Source organism: Phyllostomus hastatus, unplaced genomic scaffold, assembly GCF_019186645.2.
Source record: "Phyllostomus hastatus isolate PE091 unplaced genomic scaffold, TTU_PhHast_1.1 phas_contig_1021, whole genome shotgun sequence".
Lineage (NCBI taxonomy): Eukaryota > Metazoa > Chordata > Mammalia > Chiroptera > Phyllostomidae > Phyllostomus > Phyllostomus hastatus.
The window spans coordinates 1,707,070-1,734,073 of NW_025333505.1; the positions used below are offsets into that span (position 1 = coordinate 1,707,070).

Consider the following 27,004-nt stretch of genomic DNA (forward strand, 5'->3'; position numbering starts at 1 on the left):
CTAAAGTATCTTTGTTGATCGTGTTGGTTTTAAAATAATTTTTTAAAGGCCATCTCAAAAATAAGATATGTGTCTAGATATCTCAATGAAAATGAAAACAAGAAACAGAGTTGACTGTAAAAACTACCCAAAACAATGAGAAAAACAGAGAAAAAATAAATGAAAGATAACCCAATAGAAATCTGGGCAAGATTCCTGAGCAAATACTTCAGAAAGGAGGGTATATGTATATATGACCAGACAGTGTGACCTCTTTCAAAATCAGGAAAATGTGCATTAACACTAAAATGAGATATAATAAACACCTACCAGAATGGCTAAAAGAATACAAGATGTCAGAATTTGTGAAGCAACTAGAACCCTTATACATTGCTCATGAGAGTTTAAATTGATACAACCACTTTAGGGAACTTCATGTCATTTAACAAATGTTGAATATATACATATACTTGATATGACTCCTTCCTGAATCTATACCCATGAGAAATGTTGATAGCAAGTATGTAGAAATAATCAAAACTAGAAACGCTCAAATGTTCATAAACATGGAAAGAAAAAAATTATAGAATGTTCACACAATAGAATAACCATCCTAATGGAAAAATGCCGTAAGAGCATGGATAATTCTCACAAATACAATGGAGGGGGCTCAAAGAGTGCTTGTGGGGTGTAATGAGATTCTTTGACTGACCTGGTGCTGATCACAGGGGTGCTCACTTTGCTGGAATTTAGGAGCAGGAAATGCAACAGGGAGTGTTGGTGAGCACTGGCCTCATACCAGGCTGCCTGGACTCCCTTGCAGCTCCATCACTCAGGCTGTGTGAGCTTGGGCACATGCTAACTTCCACTATTTTTATCCTAATAAACATTTCTAGATGAACTGCCTTTGTCGACCCTGAGATGCTTTTGTTATTCACTGTGGTAATATTTCAGTGGGTTGAAGCCAACATATTCCACGACATATAAGAGAAATTATATACATCATGGTTTCTATAATGAATATCACATATTTTTCCTTTATTGAAAGTGAACATGCTCCTTATAAAATATGTCAGTGATTACAATATCACTTTCTTCCTTTCTTTCTTTCCTTTTTTTCTTTTTTTTTGCCTTCCCACCATGATGCCCACAGCTGGAATGTGTGTGGACACAGGGTTTGTGCCTAGGAAGACACCTCACAGTAAAAAGGGCCTCAATTTATGTCAGGGTTCCCCTGAGGCTCCTCCTCAAGAGTTAAAACTTCTTCCTGAAGATCTAATTCTCTTGAAGAGCTAAATCTGTCTCTCTACTCATTATGTTTGCTATAATAAAGTGGTGACCAAATAAAATAAACCTCTGTACAATGATAAAAATGATCTCTGTGGCCCCTTGAAGTAACTGGCTCACGTTGTATGTGACAATGCTGCCCGTGAATGAATACAATATGATTTAATCATCATTATAGCTACTATTTTCACTAATCTCTGCAACTAAATTCATACAAAGGTGAAAGCTTTATGCATTTTTTATTATGAACTACCAAGTGTTTGGTTAATTTTAAAAAGCTTTCCCAATAGTGCATTACCCACTTATTGGCTATAGTGAGCTTTCATTTTTATGGGTCTATAGGAAGGGCAAAGGGAGAATGCAGCAGGAGCTCCCTTGCATAAAGCTGATATCCCCATTCTCCACCCGATCCAAACCCAGCACCCTTCCTCCCGCAGCCAGCTGGAAGCACAGGAACACAATTTCCTGGGAGGAGGACAAAATATTTTAAGAGAGAGTTCAAGTTCTAAAGCCCATGTTTGTAAGTCCTGTGTTTTGCAGATTGAATTTACACTACCTATTGGCCTCAAACAACCTCAAACAATCTTTAGAGTTACTGTGTGTTGGCAAAGTAATTCTGCACTTACAGAAGCAAACAAGCAAAGTTAAATCATCTGCAGAATCGACCATCAACCTTGGCGTGGAAGAAGGTCCCCAGATAAAGATTTGAAGTCACGGGCAAGAAGGTGGATTAGGGTAAAGATGAGGAAGAAGGAAAGGCAGATAAGAAGGCTAAAAAGCTGAAGAAAGAAGGAAGAGGAGGCCATGGAGGGAGAGGAAGAGAAAACAAAGCACTATGTTAAAAAAAATAAGCAGAAATCGTAGTTAGCAGAATTAACCCCCCCCAAAATCCACATATTGAAATCAATAGATCTATGTATAATGCATTTTAAAAAATACAAAAAGGGAGTTTAAATAGTGATTTTAAAGAAGATGACCATGTACACTTAAAAATGAGCAAATAAAACTTACAGACATGCAAAATGTAACTGACATTACAACTCAGTGTTTGGCTTTAAAATAATGATGCTATGTCCTGGTTGGTGTGGCTGAGTTGGTTGGAGCATCGTCCTGTCAACTGAAAGGTAACAAGTTCGACCCCTACCCAGGGCACATGCCTAGATTGCAGGTTTGGTCCCTGGTTGGAGCATGTGCAAGAGGCAAACCATCGATGTTTCTCTCACACATTGATGTTTCTCTCACACACCGATGTTCCTATCATCCTCTCTTTCCCTCTCTTTTCCTCTCTCTAAAATTAATAAGCATGTCCATGGACAAGGATTTAAAAAATAAAAAATAAGATAAATAATATAAAATAGTGATGCATCCCCTCAACTGAGGGGAACTGGAAAAAATCTCTTAGGAATGTATCTAAAAATCTACCACAAAAAGCCAAAAAGATGGATAATAGCACAGGTTTCCAGTTTTTAAATATTTCCTAAAACTTTAGCCAATTTAATTAATACACTTTGTTGTTTTAGGCTGTTGAACAAAATCACTTCCCAACCCTGAAGATATTCTTCAGGTATTCTTATACCTGTGTTTGTAAATAAATGCAAATGCATATGTACAACAGGGAAAAAAAACTATATTTGATTTATATATAAAAACAGAGGGCAGTTTACTGTCAGAGAAGGCAAGCAATGTTAAACAATGGAAAAGAAACAGGTTGCAATTTAAATGAAGATGGCAGAACCCCACGACACCTTTTGCAACAGAGCTGGTGAGCACTGGCCTTCTACCAGGCTGCCTGGACTCCCTTGCAGCTCCATCACTCAGGCTGTGTGATACTCACAGTAGGAACAGCCGTAGACTTCGACCCGGAGCCCGATGCGGCCTTCCCCGTGCCAGTCCAGAGGCACCACACGCACATGGCGGGCGACAACCGGGTGCTGTAAGTCATGCCGCACCACGCTGTCAGAGTTGACATTCCCGGGAAATGCCTGAGGGGAGAATGAGATTCACAAATTAAGGGGTGGGTGATACCTCCAAAATAAACATGTTCTCTATCCGCTAAACTAAACCTCAAGTTTCTTATCCAATGCAGGACTTCATAGGCTTCACACCAAAAGCAATTTGAAAACAAACTTCTCTGTTTCCTTCATTTGAAAAAGAGTCCAGTTTTATGTGGAACCTGAGCCAAAGCTCCCTGGGTCTTTTCATATGTACAAATATACTCAAATGTTAAAGGAATGAAACACCACTGACCTGGCTTGTGTGGCTCAGTGGACTGAGTGCTGGCCTGTGAACCCTGTGGACCAAAGGGTCACTGGTTCGATTCCCAGTCAGGGCACATGTCTGGGTTGCAGGCCAGGCCCCCCCAGTGGGGGATGCTCAGCAGGCAACCACACACTGACTGATATTTCTCTCCTTCTCTCCCTCCCTCCCCTCCTATCTCTAAGAATAAATAAATAAATCTTTAAGAACAGAACGAAGCACCACTGTAGTATACAATAAACAAATTATGAGTTCTAAAATTCAGGTCACACAATACATAATTTTTCCTAAAATCCAGCCACATTTCTCGCTTTCAAAAAAATCTCCTCCACATTACCTTCCCATGACACCATTAGAAATCTGACAACTTCTTGAACATCATTTAGGTAGAAAGAACAACTGACTGCACTGTTTGTTTGTTTGTTTTAAAGACATGGCAGAGTAAGAGACCCACAGTCAGGACATCCTGGGCCGTGGAGCTCCTGCCACGGGCAAGATGACTAGTGACGAGGGATCGAAAGTCAATACCGATGTGGTCTATGTGGCAACAACAACAAAAAAAAGACAGATACGATATTTCAAAAGAAGGACCGATAACATTTTTAGAGAAGGGAGCAGGGGGAAAGATATGAACCTATTCCGAGGTACGGATGTACAGGCACTGGTGAGAGAGAGGGAGGGGAGTCCCTGGGTGGACAGTCATGCTTCCTCCTCAGCAAACTCTTCCCTTTGAGTCACAGCCCAGGATGCCCTTTAAAAGGCCACCCAATCAGCACTCTCAACCCTCCTGATTCAGGAGAGGCAGATGCCACTCGGTAGTAGCGGTGGAGAGGGTGGGGGCAGGCACCTAGCTCACAGAGGCTCAGTTTGAGCGCCTCTGCTGGGACGACCAGTCGCTTACTCACTCACTCACTGATGCACTTGCTTATTCACCGAGGAAGTATCTGACAGGCGTCTTTGTATCAGGTGTTGCTCAAACCACTGGGATACGGGACTGAACAATACAGAGTTTCCGTTTTCATGTAATTCATATTACTCAAGTACATGGTGGGGCAGATAAATAATAGATACATAATGACTACACATTACTGACACTGGTATATGCTATGCATAACATCGCATACACTGTATTGTCTATTACCTACTACCTATTAATAATATACTGTTCTGATATATTGTATATGTGAGACCACATCTGTGCTCAGCCAGAACTGCAAACGTCCTGAGCAGCCCTGGCATGTCTAGGGGGCAGAAGGGCAGCCCGTGTTTTGGGGGGCACCTGAAGAAGGGGAGTGTAGAGGGGTTGCCGGAGAGGTGAGGTCAGCCAGCAGCGCCTGCAGGCCCTGAACCTGTTTCAGATTTCAGTATAAAAGTGCTGGAAGGAAATCCACTGGAGACATTCAAGCAAGAAAGTTACACATCTCACAATGTTTAGGGCGGAGGCCCGAAATCCCCCTCCCCAATCAGAGTGAAGTTCCTAGGAGGACAGCGCACTGGAAACTCTGCGCATGCTCCGGAGGAGTGGGGGTCCGTCAGGGACAGAGGAGGGAGTGTGCTGCGGCGGTGGTGGGCGCCGCAGAGGCGCAACCGGACCCTTGTCGCTAGCAGCGCTGCTCTCACCAAGGGATGGGTGTCAGCGGAGACGGAGTCTGCGCAGACGCGAGGACACCACTTCAGCACCGAAACCCAGGGTGTGCTCTGGGCTTTTCCATGATTGGCCATGTTTCCTCATTTCCTTTTCTTTTTTTTTTCCCAAGCAATTGAAAAAAAGTATCAACTAACACAGATATTTGAAGGGAAAGATAATTAGTGAAGATTTAGATACACTGCGTCTGAGACTTCGCCGTCCCATTAAAAGGGCACAGAGGGAATCTGAGAATCTGAGATGTTACGGAGGGGTGGGCCGTATCCAAGCGTAGCTTTCCCCGGAGGGCACAGTTATTATTTATGAACCAGTGTTTGGCGTAGGATGTTTTCTTCAGGATTCACGGCATCATCAGATTGTTTGTTTCTGTCCTTCTTTTCATTTCCAAGCATGTTGGGATTTGCGATATTAACCTAACTGAAGTTTAAAACACTTCCAGAGCATGGCAGAGGCATTGCTGATCATTGTCTTGAATATAAAGGCATAAATATGTGAAATGCCGCCTTCTGGATACCGTAGTTTGCCGTGTATAATGCACACCCACAGTTTGGTGGACATCATACACAGGATTATTATACCCATTATTATACCCATGAATGATGAGCATCCTTATTTTTCCCTAAAAAATTTGGGCAAAAAAGCATGCATTATACATGGCAAAATACAGTAGCAGCTTCAAGGAAAGTCAAGGACCATAGAAGAAGGTGTAGCCATCGATTTAATAAAAACACCTAATATTTATACATCGCTTTACGATTTAAAGGGTTCCAGTACACATTGTATTGTTGGTGCATGACAGGAAACTAAATTCGGTAGGGATGCTACTTTTTTCAAATCAGGAAACTCAGGCCCAGAAGAATGAGAGGGCCTACTAGACGCTGACCAGCTAGTAAGGGCAAACCAGGGCAAAGTCACGAGCTCATCCAAACCTTGAGAATCTAATTGTCAGCTGGGAATAAAGTTCTCCTACTTAAGCACCACACATGTATTTTTGAGGGTTCATATTGCATCTCTGGATGTCAAATGGAAAGTTTGATACGTTTTATCGTACACGTTAGATGTTAACGTTGGATTTCCAGCCCATTTACTGGATAGCACATTTTGCCTGCAGAGTTTACTTCTCTCTGCATTCTTATTTCCATGAAGTTTGACAAAATTACTATTTTCCTCTTTCACACAGTTTCCCAAAATGTGCTCCTACTGCGGTCATTAGCCAAAGTTCCTCCACATCTTCACTACAAGTAATTAGGGGTCTGAATGGTACTTTCACTAAAAGGAAAGAAAGACTGGTCTGCCATAGTGTGCATAGCTTTTCAGGAGTAATGACTACAATGTCATAGGCTTTGAAAAGGAAGTGTTTTTGGTGTTGTTTTTGTTTTTGTTTTTTTTTTTAGGGGGGGAAGGGAGGGAGAAAGAGAGGGACAGAAACATCAACGTGTGGTTGCCTCTTGTGCGCCACTACCTGGGGACTTGCATGTGCCAAGGCTGGGAATCGAACCAGCGACCCTTTGGTTCACAGGCTGGCACTCAATCCACTGAGTTACATCAGCCAGGGTGAAAAGGACGTTCTTCAAAAAGGAATTTGACTTTCATGTTCACTTTCAGCTTTTCACACAGATGTAAAAGGGAAGAAAAAAAACAAGGAAAGACCAAAAGCTTTTACAAAACCATTAAGATTTAGAAATCTACATCAAAATTAAAAGAGTAAAATGAATCTGAATTTTTCTGGACTAGAACAATATCCTCTAAAATTCAACCTTCATGCAGACAAATGTCACACAGTAACGTAAGATCTGGGTATACACGAAAACATCAACTTCACCACTGTAAGACTGAGCAGTCAGTTTACAGGAGGGTGTGGATTATATGTCCTCACTTTTAAATCTCCTTTCCCGGCTGTGATTTGTACATAGGCTTAAAAGGACAGTTTTGTTGTGTTTTACTAACATAGCATATATAAAACTTGCAATGCTTTATGCTCGGTGAAGCTCAGAACAATATAACATAATGTTAAACCTATGGTATGATTTTACGGTCCCATAAATTGTTAAATATACAGCAAAGAGTTGGAGCTTTTGTAAAATAACATACTGTGAAGTCATTCAGAAGGCTAACTTTAGAGTAATCGAAACATCACTGAAACTTCAATAACTGAAAAATGTCCAGCATTGCCTTGAATAGGACTTCTAGCTCAGATAATAGTTCGGATGGCCTAAGAGAGCAAGAGGCAATGTTTTTCTCTAGTGTACCAAATAGTAAATACAGGGTCCAGCACAAGTAATGCCCCATTTTTATTACACAATCTTTTAGCACAAAGTCGTAAGTATGTAATTCTGTAACATAACAATATCACACTCAAGCACACGCCATGACATTGTAGGCAAAATGTTCAAATTAAAACTATAAATTCTTACACTCACATCATGACCCTACCAACCACACTCAAGCAGGCCTCACTTCTGCTGGACCCTGTATTTCAGGATTTTCAGACCCCATAATGCTCAGCCCCGTGTTCTCTTTCTTCTTCCCTGTTGTTTTTCAACCAACCCAAACCTCACAGACAGACAACAACACGGTGATGACCAGAGGGGAGAGGGAAGGGGGAGGCAGGACAGGGTAGAGGGGGATAAATGGTGATAGGAGACGACTTGACTTGGGGCGGTGAACACACAACACAGCATACAGATGATGTGTTATAAAACGGTACCCCTGAAACCTATATAATTTCATCAGCCAATGTCGCCCCAATACATTCAATAAAGAAAAGAATGAAAACGTAACAGCCAGCTCAGTGCACAGACCGTAGAAGAGCGGGCGGGGACCAGAAGGGCTGTGGGCCCCCTCCTGTGAGCCCCTGGTCTGGGAGAACTTCTCAGGTGCATGCCCCACCCCTCGACTCAGAGAAGACGCCACACTCTGAAACCATCGGAAGACCGTTCCACCGCTTGCCGTTTAAAAACCAATCAACTTCGGAAAAGCATCCCATCATCACTGGAAGCACAGAATTTACGGGATGGCAGGAAAATAGGCAGGGATTTAGGAGTGTGCCGTGTGATGCATGAACTATCGTTTTCCCTCAAATTCACGATTATGAAGTCTAAAGTGTAACTGATGGAGTGTTTTATGAGGACAGTAAATCTACTTCGTCCTCACTAGAGCCTCACGTTTCAAGACTCCCAAAATAAAGGCCCGCAAACCCCTGCAGCAGGTGACGGAGACTACCTTAGTGTAAAGGTTTCGCTTGAGGATGGAAGCCTGCCTGAAACACTCAGCTAACTGTGCAAGCAAGCCTCGGAGAAGAGTTCAGGGGCCCTGACAAGTCTCGTAGGTGGGAATTAGGTGAGCAAAACAGCACGCAAGTTCTTCCTCAAGAGAGAGGTTTTACTCTCTTCAAGCGCAAACCATCTCTGCTGTAACAGAGACATACATGGATTACTCTATAAGTTGGCGTCATAAACTTGTGATCCCTATAATCGCTTTTCTTAAAGTGCAATTTTATTTCTGGTTGGACTTTCAATTTTATTTTCCCCAGGCCAGCCACTCCTATCAAAAGGCAGAGGCGGATTTTTCATTTTGCGGCCTTGACGTGAGCCTCCGGGCTCCCGCACGCTCCCCGCGGAGGCAGGCGGGGAGGGAGCACCTTTAGACCACCCTGCACCCGTGTCCCTCCTGGTCCCGCCTCTCCGCCGGGGCTCCCTCACCGGCGTCTTCACCCGGCTGTGCAAACGCGCTCTGCGGCTCTCAGCTCAGAGGGGGCTTCCCACAGCAGGGACGGCCCGTGACCCTCGCCTGGCAACCCCCGCCCTTCTGCAGGGAGCCTCCTGGCAGCCTGTCCTTTCCGTTCCCTTCACTCAGCCGCCGTTCCTCCACTGGGTTTTTTTGCCGGCCACCTGATGGCCGTTTCAAAAGTATGTACGTCAGCTTTAAAGTCTGTGATCACACCTCTGGCCCACCATTATATCTGATGCCCCAAGTCTAGGGGTTGGTGTCCAGTTAAGTGTCTCTTTACTGTCTGATTAAATGAGTGCATAACAATGTCCATTCCCAAACTGCTGCCTGTTTACATTTGATAGCTCTGTTGTTTTTCTTTTTTTTTTCAGGATGTACCAAAAACCAATTCAGTAACCACGTAGAGTTAATAAACCACATCTTTGATAATATCATCCTAGAGGAAAAAAGGTAAGAGCATGCTAGTGTGATCCAAGAAGACACGGGGCTAATCAAGTTTTCCCAGAGGTTTGGGGATGCTATTGTGAGTGTTCAAAATTTGTATGGATCAAAGAGATGAGGAAGAAAAGGAAAAAAAGGGAAGAATAGGACATGATCGTGGAAAAAGCAAGTCAAAGTCAGAGGAGAAATGCAAAGAGCAAGGTAACTCCCTTGAACCGTGCTAAAAACATGCTCTATGTGGCCCTGGCCAGCGTGGCTCAGTTGGTTGGAGCATCGTCACTCACACTGAAACGTCGTGGGTTCAACTCCCAGTCAGGGCACATGCCCGGGCTTGCGTGTTCAGCCCCCAATCTGGGTGGATGTGAGAGGAAACAGAATGTTTCTCCCTCTCCCTCCTTTCCTTTCTCTTTAAAATCAATAAGCATGTCCTTGGGTCGCTCCTTCCTTTCCCTTCTCCCTCCCCACCTCCTGTGAGTTAGTGTACTATCTGCTGTATTTTCTATATAACTTAAATTCATTAATTTTATGCATCTACATTATATTTTTCTCCAGAGTTTCCTATTTTTCTCTAACCTACATGTCAAGCTGTGAGAAAAATGAAAATAATTAATATATAATATTAATTCTCCTTTCTTTTTTCAACATTTGAAATACATTTATAGACAAAGTGGGACAACCAAAGGCGAGGCCACAAGCTCGACGATGTTAAATTGCATCACTGCCAGAATTTTGAAGGAAGCGTTTGAGGGGCTGTATAAGGACGCCCGCGGTGAGTAACATCTGTGTCCCTCGAGCAGAAAGTCAAAAGATATTACTAAAGCTTCACAGAACAGCAAACCCACCTCTAAGTATATTACTAGCAGCAACAAAATGAACAGAGACAATTAAAAATATTGATATAGTTTCTAAAATTAGGCCAGGTATGGGGAAAAAGCAAGTAGCTAACTATGAATTGATCTATCAAGAAGTCAGTAGTCAATAGGCAATTTCAAAGTTGCTAAGTGAATGAACTGCTGTGTAATGTATAGTGAGAATGGAAGCAGGGATGGGAAGTAATGGGAAAAAATCTTTTACTTTTTGTTTTTTTAAAGATTTTATTTATTTATTTCCAGAGAGGGAAGGGAAGGAGAAAGAGAGAGGGAGAGAGAAACATCAATGTACGGTTGCTGGGGGTCATGACCTGCAACCCAGACATGTACCCTGACTGGGAATCGAACCTGCGACACTTTGGTTCGCAGCCCACGCTCAATCCACTGAGCTATGCCAGCCAGGGCTAAAATCTTTCACTTTTTAAATGAAGTCCTCTCTGTAGTATGTGATTAAGAATATTTATCCATACACCACTTTCATAAAAGTCACAAAATATATTTTTCGCCAGGTTGGGTAGAAACTTTGGCTCTAAGACTCCTGGCACAACACAAAGGTAGAAATGCAGTCAGTTGTGAGATTCATCATGTCTGTAAAAATAAAATCTAAGCAGTTGCTTGAAGGGTCGTAAGCTGCCTGGTACTGAGCCAGAAAGACATGTCTCGGATGCGTCCCTGTACAAAGGAACCATGAGATACAATGAGCAGTGTTCGGCAACATCTGTGCAAGAAGATAGAGAAAAATCTCCTCGGGAGTTTCTTTCAATCCGGCCGCATGGGAACATGCCAGAACACAATCCAGGAAACACGATTTCACAATGGCAACGGCAACTTCAGTGCAGGTGCTCTGTCCTCTGCTGACTGGCTTCATCGTGCTGAGAGCGTGTAGAAAAATGGGCGGGTGGAACTGATCTCAGGCCACCCTCCGCAAACACCGCTTTTCACAAGTGCTGGATGCATTTCAATGGCAGCTGTTTGCTGGGTACTTGGAGAGGACTCGGAGTCCCTCTCTTTCCAAATGTGGAATCGAATGCTTTTATCATCATAAGATCAACGAAACACAATATATTTTTATTTAGGATGAGGATCAGCAATAGCAAAATAAATTCCCATCTTTCAATTGTTATCCTTTCAAAATGTGAAAGATACAGCTGGATACCAGGAGATATGAATAAGTTTGGCACTAAATGTATTCTCCGATGTGAACGTTAACAATGACTTTATTCTTTCTCAGTTTAATATACTTATACTCCCCACCCTTTTCATGTTGTGAGGTTTCCTTGCAATACAGAGGAAGCGCCGGCTCCCCCTCCCCCGCCCCACTCTCTCTCTCTTCCTCTACAGCACAATGTGGTACTACTGATCATGTCCAAGACTCCGACTCAGAAATCTCAGGAAATACTTTTTTGCACTAAATAAAATCCAAATTCTTTGCTGGAATGTGCTATGGAAAACTATCTTGCTACAATACCAGTACTTAAATTACTCACCCTTTCAGGCAAACTTGCCCCCTAATTTGAAGGATTCTACTACACTAATATATTATAAAGTGAACATCAATTTTTCAAGACATAGACAGGTTTGAAGTGTACACTTTAAAATATGCTAATCACTAATAATCAAATTCTTTGTCGGCTTCTGCAGGTCGTTTTCTCTTGTACTGAAGTAGATATAGAAAATGAAAGCAAAAATCATGTCGCTATAAAACTATTTACAAGATACTCAGGACTAATTTTACTCTTTGTATATTTTCATAAGAATAATAATGGTATTCTGATATGAAAATATCTTTATTTAACAATAGCCAAGATAGGTAAGAGGATTACTGAGATATTTGGTGTAGGGTCTCAATGGCCATGTAAATTGCCCAAAGTTGTTTATTCTGTTTCACATGTGGCTTTGTTTTCTTTTCTGAACTTCACATTCTGTAGGTATTGTCCATGTCTGAAGAAAATATCTATGCTTTTAACAAATGTTTTCAATCAAAACAATCCAAGGTAGATGATCACATAGTGTTATCTGATCTGGGAGTACAGTAACTCTGATGCACTCAGAAATGTTATTTTAGATGAGAAAAATAAACAGAAATAACTCACATCATTTAAAGACAGAATTTAAATTTACTATAAGGCCAAAGAGCCACAACTTAAATACCTATTCACTGGGATAATTGCTACTTTCAGAGACGCCTATTTACTTTTAGAATTCTCCAAAATACATAAGGAACTCACACAACTCCACTCCAGGAACACAAACAGCCCAATTAAAAAATGGGCAAAGGACCTGAACAGACACTTCTCCAAGAGGGACATACAGAGGGCCCAGAGACATGGGAAAGGACAGTCAGCATCACCAGCCATCAGAGAGATGCAAACTAAAACCACAATGAGATACCACTTCACACCAGTCAGAATGTTTATCATAAAGAAATCAACAAACAACAAGTGCTGGCGAGGATGTGGAGAAAAGGGAACCCTAGTGCACTGTTGGTGGTAATGCAGACTGCTGCAGCCACTGTGGAGAATAGTATGGACTTTCCTCAGAAAACTAAAAATGGAACTGACTTTTGACCTAGTAATCCCACTGCTGGGACTATACCTAAGACTCCTGAAACACCAATTTAAAAAAAAACCTATGCACCCCAATGTTCATAGCAGCACAATTTATAATAGCCAAGTGTTGGAAGCAACCTAAGTGCCCATCAGTAAATGAGTGGATCAGAAAAACCTGGTACATTTACACAATGGAATACCACGCAGCAGAAAGAAAGAAGGAGCTCCTACCCTTCCTGACAGCATGGATGGAGCTGGAGAGTATTCCGTTAAGTAAAATAAGCCAGGTGGTCAAAGACAAATACCATATGATCTCACCTATAAGTGGAACCTAATCAAGAAAACAAATAGGCAAGCAAAATATAACCAGAGACATTGAAATGAAGAGCAAACTGACAGTAACCAGAGGGGAGGGAGGAGGGGGATAACAGGAAAAAAGGGGGAGGGTCATCAAGGAACATATATAAAGGACACATGGACAAAGCGAAAGGGGGCAGGATCGAGGGTGGGAGGTGGGGGTGGGTGGGGTGGGAGGGAGTAGTGGGGGGAAATGGAGACAACTGTAGTTGAACAACAATAAAAAATAAACACATTTTTAAATAAATAATGAATTAAAAGTAATATGCTGTATAAGAGGCAAGATGAAAAGATGTATTTTGCAGAAACCACACAGACCTACGCAGGTAGGCTGGCTACCATCGACGTCAATCGCCTTGGCCAGATGGCCTTAAAATATCGTGGGAATGTCTACTCTGCTGCTGGTGTATAAGAACGGTCCGTTTACACTGGGTTCAGTTTGCACATACGTTTTCCTGTCTCTGCGTGTTTGACTCAACTCCTGCGTCTCGTCTGAAGGGCCCGTGCGCGCTGCTCCCGTCTAGACAGGCCTCCTCTTCTCTCACGGCCCCTCCCTTCACGGGAACCGAGGGCCGGGACATGCGTTCTGTTCTTTCCCGTTATTTTCAATAGCTGTATTTGAGTAAGTGTTTCTATTAATACATTGTATTTATTTTTTAAAAGATTTTATTTATTTATTTTTAGAGAGAGGGGAAGGGAGGGAGAAAGAGAGGGAGAGAAACATCAACGTGTGGTTGCCTCTCACGTGGCCCCCACTGGGGACCTGGCCCGCAACCCAGGCACGTGCCCTGACTGGGAGGTTCGCAGCCCGCACTCAATTCCACTGAGCTATACCAGCCAGGGCCTATTAATACATTGTAATAAGTTTATTAATAAAACCACCATAATAATGGAATATTAAAGCATGTATTTTTCACTTATGGACATATCAAAGGAAGAATTACTAAGAATATACTTATACTTCCTTCCTTATACTGAGCGCTACAGATTTTTAAAACCGTATACCAAATATTTTCAAAGGACGGACTGAAAAATATACAACAATGAAGTCAGAGCAGAATGGAAAAGCTGGTAACACACAGCCTGCGTTCCCAGAAGACAATGCCGCCCAGTTGCACGGACAAGGTCGCACTGAAAACAAAAAGATCGGCTGTCGAACAAGTGCAGCTTCCATCTTAACTCTGCCACCGACTAGCCGTGTGAGCGCCAATAAACTCAAACAACAGGGGCATCCAGGGGCACATACAACATCATCGTAGTCAAAGAAGAAAACCCTGTGGTAGTTAATTACTACTGAGAACAAATTAGTCATAAAAAGAATAAGGTGTCAGAATTTGTGGCATGCAGCTTAAGTGGTGTTTAGAGGGAAATTACAGACTTTATTGTGTATAGCAGAAAAAGGGTGAAAATCCATGACCTAAGCATAAAACTTCAGAAGTGAGGAAAAAACCAGACCAGAATAAATTCAAAGAATGTAGAGTGTATAAGAAAATACTTTAAAAGAGTGTAATTAAATAAAGCACCAAGATCAGAAAGCCAAGAGATGATTCTCTACAAAGTAAGTGACATTGGAAAATCTCTGGTGAGACTAATCTCCTCCTCTGCTTCCCTCCAAAAAAACCCCCAAATAAATGACAATATTAGAAATGAAGAGAGGATATAATTGTAGATAGAGATTAAAAATAAAATAAATAACAGATTGCTATGAGCAAGCCTTACACTGAGAAATTTAAAATGAAAGTGAACTGGTCACTACAAGACAAAACTATAGTGTAAGAAAAATGACCCAAGCAGCAATATGTCATAAACAAGCCTTGTGAATATTAGGAAAGTGAAGCTGACAGTTCCAACATCTCCCCAGTGCTGGGAGACAGTTCCCCAGGGGCTGCTTGCGTTCCCGCACCTGTCTCGAGTAGGGTTTTCATTCCACACCATCTCGGTCCAGATGGTTGTAGAGCAAGCAGCTGGGGAGATGGGGATGCTGTTCCTTCTGGGGAACAGGGAAGATCTGTCTCCAGTCCATTGTGATAAAGATAACATCTCTCTTCTGGGGCAAAAGTCATAATGAAAGAATGAGGTTTCCGAAGCTTAGGTTCCCTTAGCTATGTTCCAAATCTCCTGCGTGTCTCATGGTCTAGTTTACATCATCTCCTTGGAGATTTTGTGAGGCAAGAGGAACTGATATGCAGACGAAGCTAATAACTAAAACCAGCAATAACAGAAACCCTCTGATCATAGCCAGTGCAAATGCAAGTGCTAGATATCGCCAGTGGGAATGCAAAAACCGTAGAGCCAGATAGGACAATGGCTTTGCAGCTTCCCAAACATGCCCAGCAATCCCGCTGTTCAAGGAAAAGGAAAATCTGTCTTCACATAAGGTCTCAATGTGAATTTTTATGGAGCTTTATTTATAATCACCCCCTTCTAGAAACCTTCCAAAGAGCAAGCAACAGACAAGTGGATATACAAAGTGTGGTGCAGCCACAGCCCACTGCCAAAATGACTTCCTTTCATAGCCCGTCAAGGGCAAGTCCTACTTGGACTATTTTCTCCCTTCTTCTCATTGAACTCCATTCTCTGTCTTTTCCATGATGATGTCCTGTCTCCCTGGGGCCCTTGTGCTATACCATTCCCCTAAAAACTCTCCCTGCCTGAATACTTTTAATGAAACAAGTGTCCTGATTAAAAAGAAGAAAAAAATCACGAAAAAAAACCCCAAAACCCAAAAGCAAAAAATAACTTCCTTTAACCCTACTCACTTCTTCAATCACAATGCCACATTCCCATTTACTGACTCCCCAGATTTCTCAAAGTGGCGGCCATCTAAGAGATTAGGTCTCATTATCCATTTCTCCTTATTGTCCTATAATGTCCTGCACTAAGATGCTGAAATCCAAGGCTTCGTTCTCAGTTCTGATCCTTCAGAGCATCTGGTCTCCTTACTGTAGGTCTTTGAGACTGCAATCTCACTTTGTTTTTGATACTTTAAAAATATTTTATTTATTTACTTTTAGAGAGAGGGGAAGGGAGGGAGGAAAAGAGGGAGAGAAACATCAATGTGTGGTTGCCCCTCATACACCCCCAACCGGGGACCTGGCCTGCAACCCAGGTATATGCCCCACATGGGAATTGAACCGGCAACCTTTTGGTTTGCAGGCCAGCACTCAGTCCACTGAGCCACACCAGCCAAGGCATGATCTCACTTTGATTCTGGGATAGGAATCACATGCGTTCTCCCAGGTCTCTGACCTCTCAGTCCTCTTCTAGGACAACTCACTCTAACCCAAGTAATGGGTATTGATCTGCACCCGTAACTCCAGCCCAAAAGTGGATTTTGAGATCTAGGCCAAAACTTCCAACTGTCTATCAGACATCTTTATTGGGGTAGTTGGATGATGTTTCAAATTTATTTTTAATCTTTCAGCTTTTTTAATAGTAAGGTTATTTAATTTAAAATAATACCAAGCTAATGGCGATAGAAGGGTACAAATGGAGTCATGTTGCTGATTGACAACATTTCACACAAAAACAGAAAAAAGCCTTTGCCCTTTCACCACCAAAACGGATTCCATGTCCTATTTTCCCCCATACTGTTTGCCGGCACTGCCATCCCCCGAATCCTCCAGCCCAGAATCTTCTGTCCCATCTGAAACGTGTCCTCCTCTTCATTCACCACCACGGTGCCCCGGGAGCTGGTGGTCCTGTCCCCGAAGGAATGAGCTTTCCACTCGTGTGGCCCCTGCGCTCTCTGAAACCCACACCCCCCTCTCCAGCTCTCTCCGAGTATATTCCCTCGTGCCCCACCTCTTTCTTCTTCCACTTGCTTTTTCTACCCTGCCCAGGAAGGGATTTCTTTTTTCTCAATTACAGTTAGAATCTCATTCTGTGAGGACCTAATTGCTTATCTCAAAGAGACACAGTTGCCTTGGCTCACTTGTTCCTGACTCAATGAAATGAAAAGAATCATTTGTACGATTATCACCCTTTGTTTTCTTTATAGGATGCTAAATGGTTCACTTAGCAGATTCTTTTCAGCAAATTAACAGGATTGACTCGGCTGAGCAAACGTGTTTGCTATATGGGGTCCAAGGGTACACAACCACGGGGTTCTTTTCGGTGAGAACCTGAGACCAGTAGCCCCTCGGCTCCCGGTTTACAGAAGATCTGTGGCGCCCCTCCCCCGTCCCGTGCTGGCTGTCTCCCCAGAGACGCTCCATCGCTTGGGCCACGTGATGATACTTTGGAGCCTCACTGTAGTCTCCTGTGCATATGAAAATCGCATTCGCTTCCCGAATGGAATGATTTAAAACTTCAAATAGATGACCATCCCTTTCGCTTCTGAACATAGTTTTCTCAACTAGGGACATGGGAGGAAGAGCAAAGAGCACACTGAAGTTAAGTACATCTTCTGACTTTAAACAACTGCAGAGAAAGTAGCCAGAGAAAGCTTGTTTGTTTTTCTCCCCAGAGCATTCAGGGCGTGAGAGATGAAAATTTATACTAATTTTATGGAGTTTTTTTTTTTGTAAATCACTGAAACAAAGCTAACGAGCCACAGGTTCTGACAGCCGACCCTACGCAATTAGAGGTGCTGGGGAACAACCTATCAGAGAACTGGCTTGGAACACGCCCTTTTGAATAAACATTGAAAACCAAAGCCAAAAGAGTCATTAGGCCACTTTGAGAAGAAGATGGTGCTGTTCGGGTCTATCTTCCCCAGCTTGTCTTTAAGAAATACCCCGTGCGACCATCTAGGGGAAAGATTGTTAGCATGACAGCACCCGGGAAAGAAATAACTTAACCTCTCTTGGAAAGTACACATTATAATAAAAAGCAAATATTATGTAAAACTGTATATTGATTTCCATGCTTAACCGTACTGTAAAAATAAAGGAAGTATTTTTCTTGAATTATGTGTATTTAGTAAATATTATTTTATACATAAAGTCTAAGCCGTTTTACAGATCTTATCAAGACCAAAGCAGCGGAGCAAGCATACATTATTCATAATGTAGTCTTCAGAGTAATTTCCATTCAGTAATATTTTGCTACTTTAACAAGCATGAACTAGACTCTGGGCTTTAGTCATCTTATTTATATAATTTAGATATTAGTATTCTACTATCATTTCCTTCTACTCAGAAATGACCTATCTACCCATGATTCACCTAATCAAAGTAGAAACTTTAAAGCCAGAAATTTGACACTGGTATAATATTCTTAGCTAAACCACAGGCTAACTTAACTAGCTTTTGTACCTACTCTATTTTGGGGGTGCCGCATAAAACTTTTACCGCTTGTACAGATTCATGGAACCTCCACAATTGAGATACAGAATGGCCCCATCACACAAAAGCAAGTCTCTCTTCAACTGTAAACTTATCAAGACATAGGGGAATACGCTTAGAAAAGCCAGTTTTGCTTTCACGTCTGAACTTAATCTGTGTGCATTCTGTTATTTCTTGCCACTGACAGGCTACTTCGTGACTGCCATTGCGTTAAATACTGGCCACTAAATGTTAGTAAGAAAGGCATGAAGAAAAACAGAGACTGTACCTAAGACTGCACCTAAATTCCAAATGAGACAACGGGTTCTCAGGCTCCCTTCACTTGGGATCAGGACTGGAGACCAGGGGGAGCAAGGAGAGGAGCCCGGCACTGACTGAACTCCAGCCAGCACAGCCGCATTGCCTACGGGTGCGGATCAGGACACCCAGCGTGGGAAAAGACACCTGTGCGGGGGCGGGGGGGTGAGCTTTCTTACCATTTTCCTGTGAAACCCACATGGCTCTGTCGCCCGGAGGACTCACTGCCATCTCCAGTGGTGACCGAGGGGTCTACAAGTAGCTGGGAGCAAACACGAGGACGTCCACCAAGGGCAGGAGACTAGAAGTCACAGCAGGGGACTGGCTGTGACAGAGAAGCGTGGCAGGTCCTGGCAGAACCGTACTCTGGCTCATGGGTACAACAGATCAGTGGTTGCTAGGGTCAGGGGGCAGTCGGGTGGAAGGGAAGTAGGTATGGCTAGAATGCCAACAGGAGGGATTCCTGGGGTAACGGAAATAATTTTTGAAATCAAATCATGTTTTATTTCTCAGTGACAGTTGACACACAATGCCGTGTCGGGTTCAGGTGTACAACCCAGTGACTAGACACTACATAACTTACTAAATGGCCGTCCCAGTAAATGCTGTACCCACCTGACAGCACACATAGATATTAGAATGCATTTGACTATGTTCCCTGTGCTGTGCTTGACATCCTGGTGACTATTCTGCAACCACCCATTTCTACTTCTTTGCCCCTTCGCCTGTTTCACCCATCCCTCCAAACCCCCACTCCGTGGTAACCATCGGGATGTTCTCCCATATCCAGGCTGCAGATCACACGATAGTTTTTCAAGGCATCACCGTTGGGGGGAACCAGGAAAAAGAGGGGCTCTTTACATTATGTCTTACAAATGTGGGTGAATCTATAATTATTTTAAAAGAAAACTTTAATTATAAAAAGATATTCTCAGCATCATAAATGTGTCCTTGAACTGTCAAAATCTGCATTTGAGAGAAGATTCATTTGCCCTGGCTGGTATAGCTCAGTGGATTCAGCGCCAGCCTGTGAACCACAGGGTCGCAGGTTTAACTCCCAGTCAGGGCACATGCCTGGGTTGCCAGCCAGGTCCCCAGTAGGGGGCGCTTGAGAGACAACCACACAATGATGCTTCTCTCCCTCCCTTTCTCCCTCCCTCCCTAAAAATAAATAAAAGCTTTAAAAAAAAAGAAGATTCATTTTTTTACCTCAAAGTGACATAAAATTTCTAAATACATGTTGACACACGACTACAAGTTAAGATGAATGGTTCTCAATCCTACAGATGACAGACTGGCGAGCTCTATTATATTAAACAGGAGAATCACTGAACACCAAATACATACACTAAATATAATTGATTAGAAACCTGCAACAAGACCATCACAATGGCATCTGATGAGTATAATAAAATTCACTGATTAGAAAAGTAGACATAAGGTACAGGAAGAGTTCTTTATCTGATTGTTTTCTGATGTGAAAAGCAAAAACAACTTAGGCAAAATGCCACAGAAACGACATCCAAATTGCAATATGGTTATTGTAAATGTTTTGTCATGGGTAGAACAGCAGTTTATTGTGTTTTCTTGATATAAACATGCTAACAAAAACCCTTCAGATATCTCCTTTGATATTTATGTGACTGATGAAGAAATGGAAAAAGGTACAATGTATAATTTGTTGGCAGACAACTCTAAACACTTTGGCACAATGAACATCTAGGCCAGTGAGAAAATTCTGCAATAAAAGAAAATTCTGTAATAGGAGGCTTTCACATGATCAATTTAAGGTGGTTTCCTAAGGAGGGGTGGCTGCCCAAACTTGTTCTGGTGTCGTGGACTTGTTACAACTGAGGACAGATGGAGAAGACACTGCAGATTAGTCCTGGCGGGCAAGGCCTCAGGGAGCCCTCACAGTGAAGCCCCGGCCAAGGAATGAGAAGGGAACTTTGTCGCCCTTGCAGTAAAGGATGGTGTTTCTATGGGACACTGTCTGTAATTCCGGTCACTAAACTGTGACAAAGAAATAACAGAGCTCTGGAAGGCCTACAGAGGTTACTCGAAAGAATATAGACTCTTCCATGTGTGGCTAGGGGATTGAAAAAATATTAATCTCAGTACTAAAACATTAAAAAAAATAAGAAGAGAAAAATAGGGTTGGGTGGCCATACTCCAAATGTATTCATTCATGCATCACCATCAACTGGATGGGCATCCTCAAAGGTGTGCTGGAGAGTCCTTTCCTCAAGCCTTTCCAGGTCAAAAGGTCATCTATGTCTGATGAAAGAAGGTAGGTTATCGCTCTCGAGTTTTCAAGGGGCGTAAAGCTGAGGAGAATGATGGAAAGTTCTAAGCCTGAGACAATATTTGAAGACACAGAAATACAAAGAAAAGTAAAATAAAACAAGGTCAAGTTTGGTAAATAGAAGTGTGACTATCTTGAAGTTCAAAAGTAAAGTAAACCAGTAGGAGGAGGGAGAGACAGATTTTGAAAACCCGTTGAGTTTTCCTTGACCCCAAATTGAGTGTCAAAAAATGTGAAATGGAACACACACTACTAATGTGACTTTAGAATAAATTATTAGAAATAAAATGACCATGCCAAGACAAATAGTAGCCCTGCTATATTTTACCTTGGTGAGGACTGCAGTGGTCTGGAAAACATGTCATTAAAAAAAAACTGGTTGAAAAAGAAAACCAAAAAAAAAATAATGAGTTTTAACTAAGGCTCAATATTTTACTTTCACCTTTTAAATAATTTTCTCTATAGAATGAGTGATTAAAAACAACAACAAGGCGGCATGTTGGATTTTTGGGAAAACAGGCCAGGTTCTAGAATTTCTGGATGCTCCCTGAACTTGAGTGGCTCATGTAATCATTTTAGGATTTTGGTCAAAATTTTGCACCAGTCACCCTGGGGTAGTGGGTGGATTGTCACAAAGCACCACACAACAATAATACGAAAGGCATTACGGTGGCGACACTTCCAAGAACCCAGAGCTGCATTCCGTGTTTGTCACCCACTGCCAGCGTGGTCGGAAGTGTGTCCCGCTCCACACTTTTCTGTTTTCCCGGGTTCACGCTGAGACGACGGCATTCCACTGACTTCTGCAACGAGGTGTCACCTGCCCGGGCCCTAGCGCAGTTAAAAGTGATTTTTTTATTTATGTATTTTATTTATTACTTATTTATTTTTAGTTACTTCATTGTTGTTCAGTTACAGCCGTCTGCATGTTCCCCCCACTGCTCTCCCTCACCCCAGCCACACCCACCTCCCTCCCTCGCTTCCACCCTCCCCCTTGGTTTTGCCCACGAGCCCTTTGTAGTAGCTCCCGAACACCCTTCTCCCCACTGAACTCTCCCCCCTCCCCTCTGGCTATTGTTAGACTGTTCTCAATTTCAGTGTCTCTGGTTCTATTTTGTTTGCTTTTTTCCTTTGGTTGATTATGACGTTCCAGTTATTTTTAAAGGAGACGCCGGGAGAGAACGTGGCACTGATGACTCCGTGTTCCTGGGTTACTGTGATGGGCCGGCCACAGCTACCTGCGCATGTCTCCTGAACCTGGGCCTCGGGGTGGATCGGAGTGAGGACCACACATCACTGGCATCGTGGCACAAGCGGCAGCCTGGTGTCCCCCTTCACACGACAGCTTTAAATGGGTCAACTCAAAAACACGAGTGCTCCCCCTATCAAGGCAGCCGCCCCCACCCCTGCCCGGGGGGTGCGAGAGGTGCGGTGCTCCAGTAACACGGGGGAGAAGCAAGAGCAAGACACACTTTGCCCACATCTGTCATCCCGGGCCAGACCCCCCAACACCCTCCCCACTCCGCTGTGTCGCTGGACCCAGCTGGGTGTACGCTGTCTCAGTGAAGTCCGTGGGACAAAAAAATATGCTAAAATAGGTCACATAAAATACTCTGAAATGGTTTACATAAATATTCAAAAGCCTTCACTGGCATTTTGGTGCTTATTGCATCGAGTGTGAGTTTTAAAAGCCTAGAATTCCTGATTATCTATGATGGGTACAAGCCGGTTTCCTCTAATCAGCGGCCGTCACCCGCCGGCTCGGTGCTTCACCTCCCCGGCGCCGCACCGCTGGCTTCGTGCTAATTGGCTTGTGTTTTCTTTTTACTCCCTTTCTCACGCTGTTTGCTGTGACCAGAACCTTCCTGGCCACTTCAACCTTTTTCTAGCTCAACTCTATCTACCGCTGCAGATCTATATCCACAACCACCTGCTCCGTCACTCTATTTTGAGTTACAAAAGCTAATCTGCTGTGCACCCTTCTGGCCCTGAAACACCGCTGCCATCCAAAGTACTTCCTGTGCTGCCAGACGGGGGTTCACACACTTGTCTCATGCTTGTATCATGCCCGCCACGTGCCGAGGAGACATTACCCAGTTTTAGGCATCTGTATTCCTTCAGTCCAGGTCTCTGTCTGACACGCGCTAGGCGGAATGCTCACTGAGTGGGACATAAATTAATAATGCATCGATAAATAATATATTACCACCAACACCATGTTGAGCAGTTTAACGCTGAAGACTGTACCCATTATCCTAAACACATTTGACGTTTAACCTGTAAAGGGAAACATTTCTAGGAAAGTGATGTGGATACTGAGACAGGTCTTTTTTCTTTGACGTTCGGATTATGTGGATTAGTTAGTGCTTTCGTTGTGAACCTTTACAATAATATCCTCAGCTCACGAGACAGCGTCTGGAGAACTGACCTCTCCGTCAGAGCTGCCAATCAGTCAGCTCTGTGTGTGCGTGCGCGTGTGTGTGTGTGGCTGTACAGAGTGCTAGGACGTCAGATGGCACACACGACAAACCCGAGGAGACGGCGCCGGGTCACACCAGAGTACAGGGACACTGAGAAATGCATTTCCACACTCAGCCATAGCCGGCTACACAGGGGAGAAAACACTTTCTCGAGGGTTCGTTTTGAAAGCACTGTAACGATTTTGAAGGTGAATTTTTAATTGGCCAGTAAATTCCCAGTACTGCTTAGAAAAACATAGGCATTACTACAACAACAATGAAGGTTTGCAAAAACCATTGGTTTTTACCCTCAGGTGGAAGTGTCTGATTTTTATCATGAATTCTGTACTCAGAGTTATCATAACAATGCTCAATGAAAAGACATTTGTGGATAGTTGCCTTTGGGTCACTCAAACAAAACCAGGCAGCTGATCTTCAATTGCTAATTACACAAGTTAACTGTGAGGTATTAATGCTGATTCTTGCTGTTATTCTTAAGGGCTCAAAATTTGTTCTAAAGTGGGATTCCCAATTGCTCAAGGGAACAAGTAGGTTCATCCACTGTCATGCCCTTAGCTTGCCAAAATTAGAAAAGACCTGATTCTTCTTTATTACCTTAGGCCAAACACTTTGGTATTTCTTTCATTGGCTTTCACAGCCAATTTCTTTTGAGAACCATTTCTAGTTATATTGACATAGGGCCTTTCATCGAAGTCTAATGTTTTCCAAAGACGTTTTGGTGTCATGGAACTCATTTTTTTTTTTTGGTCAGAAGTAAGTGTAATTACATTATAAATTTTACATTATTACATTACATTTTTTATAGACAAACTTGTAATGTAATTAAACTTATGTTCTTTTTCTTTACAAAAAGAAGATATTCAGAGAATATTTTCTCTGAAAAAACAGCATGGGCGAGGAGAATGCTTGCATCTCTGGGCTATTCCTCCTTGTCTTACCCTTTCCACAATCAGAGCAGTCCATCAGTTAAAACTGTAGCACCATTAATCTGTGTTTACTTATTACAGATTATTGAATAAAACCCTGCTTCTATAAAAAAATAGGTTCTAATTGATACTCTCTCTCGTAGAGATTCTAATGGTGTCTGTGCAGTAGAAACAACGGCTTTGCTATGGATGTGTTGCTTGTACAACATTAAGCAAGTCTAGACCTGACTTTTTCTGACATTCCCTCCCTCACTGACCGTATGCAGTGTCCTCACATGTCCCTTAGGTTTTGGGCCAGCTTTAGCATCCTGGTTTTAGGTTTCAGGTTTCAGGTTCCTGGCATCAGGTTTCACTCTTAATGAGCTAAACGAATCTTAGATATACGCGCCCCCCATATTTGTAAAATAATCGTTTTCTTATATACAGTTTGAAATTTATACTTGGCAAGTGCACTGTGAAATGAGTTAGTGAGTGATATTACATCAGTTTACTGTTCCTTACTGACTGTTTTTTAAAGTTGTTGGCATTTATCAAAAAGTGTATCAGTGAAAACAAGTTAAAAAACAAAAATGGAGTGGGTTATATATAAAAGTTTAAAGAGCATTTGAACCAAAAGACCCAACTTTACTTGAGCTATTATATGAGGCATTTTGCAGTATTCATCTATATTTTAAACATGCAGTTATATAATTAACAGAAAGCAACACAAAAATAACAACAATTTCAATGAGCTTACTACAAAAAAAAGAAAACACAGCCTTTGAAATTGCTGTGTTGTGACAAAATACACCCTATTAACGTTATTACACGTTTAAAAACATTTTTAAAGCTTTTATTTATTTATTTTTAGAGGGGGAGGGAGGAAGAAAGAGAGGGAGAGAAATATCGATGTGTGGTTGCCTTTCATGTGGCCCCCTCTGGGGACCTGGCCTGCAACCCAGGCATGTGCCCTGACTGGGAATCAAACCTACAACCCCTTGGTTCTCAGCCCGCACTCAATCCACTGAGCCACACCAGCCAGGGCCTACTAATGTTACATCTTAACAAGGGCGAAACGAGGTGTCCAGTCTGCGGCTTATTTGCAGGTGCACACGCTGAAGTACACATCGGGACACCGTGGTGCCTGGGAGGAAGGAAGGCGCTGGGAGAAGCGGGGGAAGGGACACAGGTGAAAGGGAAGAGAACAGACTCGAATGTGATGGAAACACAAAAATGAAGAACAGCACTTTAAAATGTGTCAATTTTCGCCTGACAGTGGGAGAAAGAGGACAGGGAATCCTTCAAATTGATTTCTTTTCACTGACTTAAACGACCAAGATACGGCTGAAAATACAAGTGGTTACACTTCTCTCCAGCACACCGGTCGCCCCTCCCTTCCCTCCGTAGGTCTGTCTGGCCCCTCCGAGGCCCCGCCCCCCCCCCCCCGGCACACAGCAGCCCCGCCCTCCCGTGGGCGGGGCCTGTGCTGCGGAGGCTCCCCAACCACCCCCACCACGTCGGAACAGGACGGCCCCGTGGGACGCCCTCTGTGCTCCTGATTGCAAAGTCTAGGCAATCCACAGGCTATTTCGTGCTTTATTACTTGAAGTTTTCTATAGGACGTACCAGGAGATTTTGGAAGGAAGCTTCCCCCCTCGCTCCCCACACGAGACCTTAAATCCAATAAAAAGTTTGAAAACTGGAATTCCAGGCACCTCGGAAAATCAAAGTAGAAATAATGTGTTCAAAGTGGACCTCCTGTCCACGTACTTTCCAAAATGAACTACGACTGACCCTTAAACGTGGGGGCTTGGGGCGCTGACCTCGCAGTCTGAAACTCACATACACTTTCTGACTTCCCCAGAACTTAACTACTAACAGCCTACTATTACCTCAAAGCCTTATCAATGACATAAACAGTCGATTAACACCTATTTTGTATATGTACTAAATACTGTATACCTACATAAAGGTAGAGGAAATGCCATTAATAAAATCATAAGAGAAAATGGATTTATGCTACTGTAAATATTTATTAAAAAAAAAAACAACCCAGGCGTTAAGTGGACCCAGGCAGTTTAAATCTGTTATTCAAGGGTCAGTGTATTTACTCTTTATAGAGGCCCAGTACTCATTAAGAAGCCTTAGAAAAAAGTCGTTTGCATGGGTTTATAATCATTTAAAACCTATACTGTGTCTGTTTTTCAGTTCTGCTCTTTCAAAGACCCCCCACCCCCACGGGAAGTTCTGTCATGGGTAAGGGTGGGAAACCATTTGACTTGGAGAGAAGTATTCGATCCCTTAAACCCATGGAATGATGAGCCGCTGAGGTTTCTCACCACGCTCAGCACAGGATCCCGTTGGGCTTGGACTCCGGCAGAGAGCAGGGGCTTGCTCGGGCCGGCGATGCTCGGTCGGACAGTGGGAGAGCGGAGGAAAGACTGTCACAGCTCCCTGGTTTTCCCGCTCTCATCAAGAGCCGCCTAAACCCTGCTCAAACGAGCGCGGAGGTGTCAGAAAGTTTCCGAAAAGCGGCCCAGCCTTCAATCTCCTAGAGCTCAAATAGAAAATTACCCAATTTCTGGTGTTCCCAAGACGTGCGCACGGTGCACAAGCA

General features: G+C 42.9%; 1 protein-coding gene across 1 annotated transcript in view; it reads right to left on the reverse strand.

Annotated features, from left to right (window-relative positions):
- The window catches only part of CNTNAP2 (contactin associated protein 2), a 1,612,013-nt gene that overhangs the window by 894,009 nt on the left and 691,000 nt on the right, over positions 1-27,004 (reverse strand). The window contains exon 4 of the mRNA XM_045834058.1: positions 3,101-3,248. Within this exon, the coding sequence (XP_045690014.1) occupies positions 3,101-3,248 (148 nt within the window). The remainder of the gene's footprint in view (positions 1-3,100; positions 3,249-27,004) is intronic.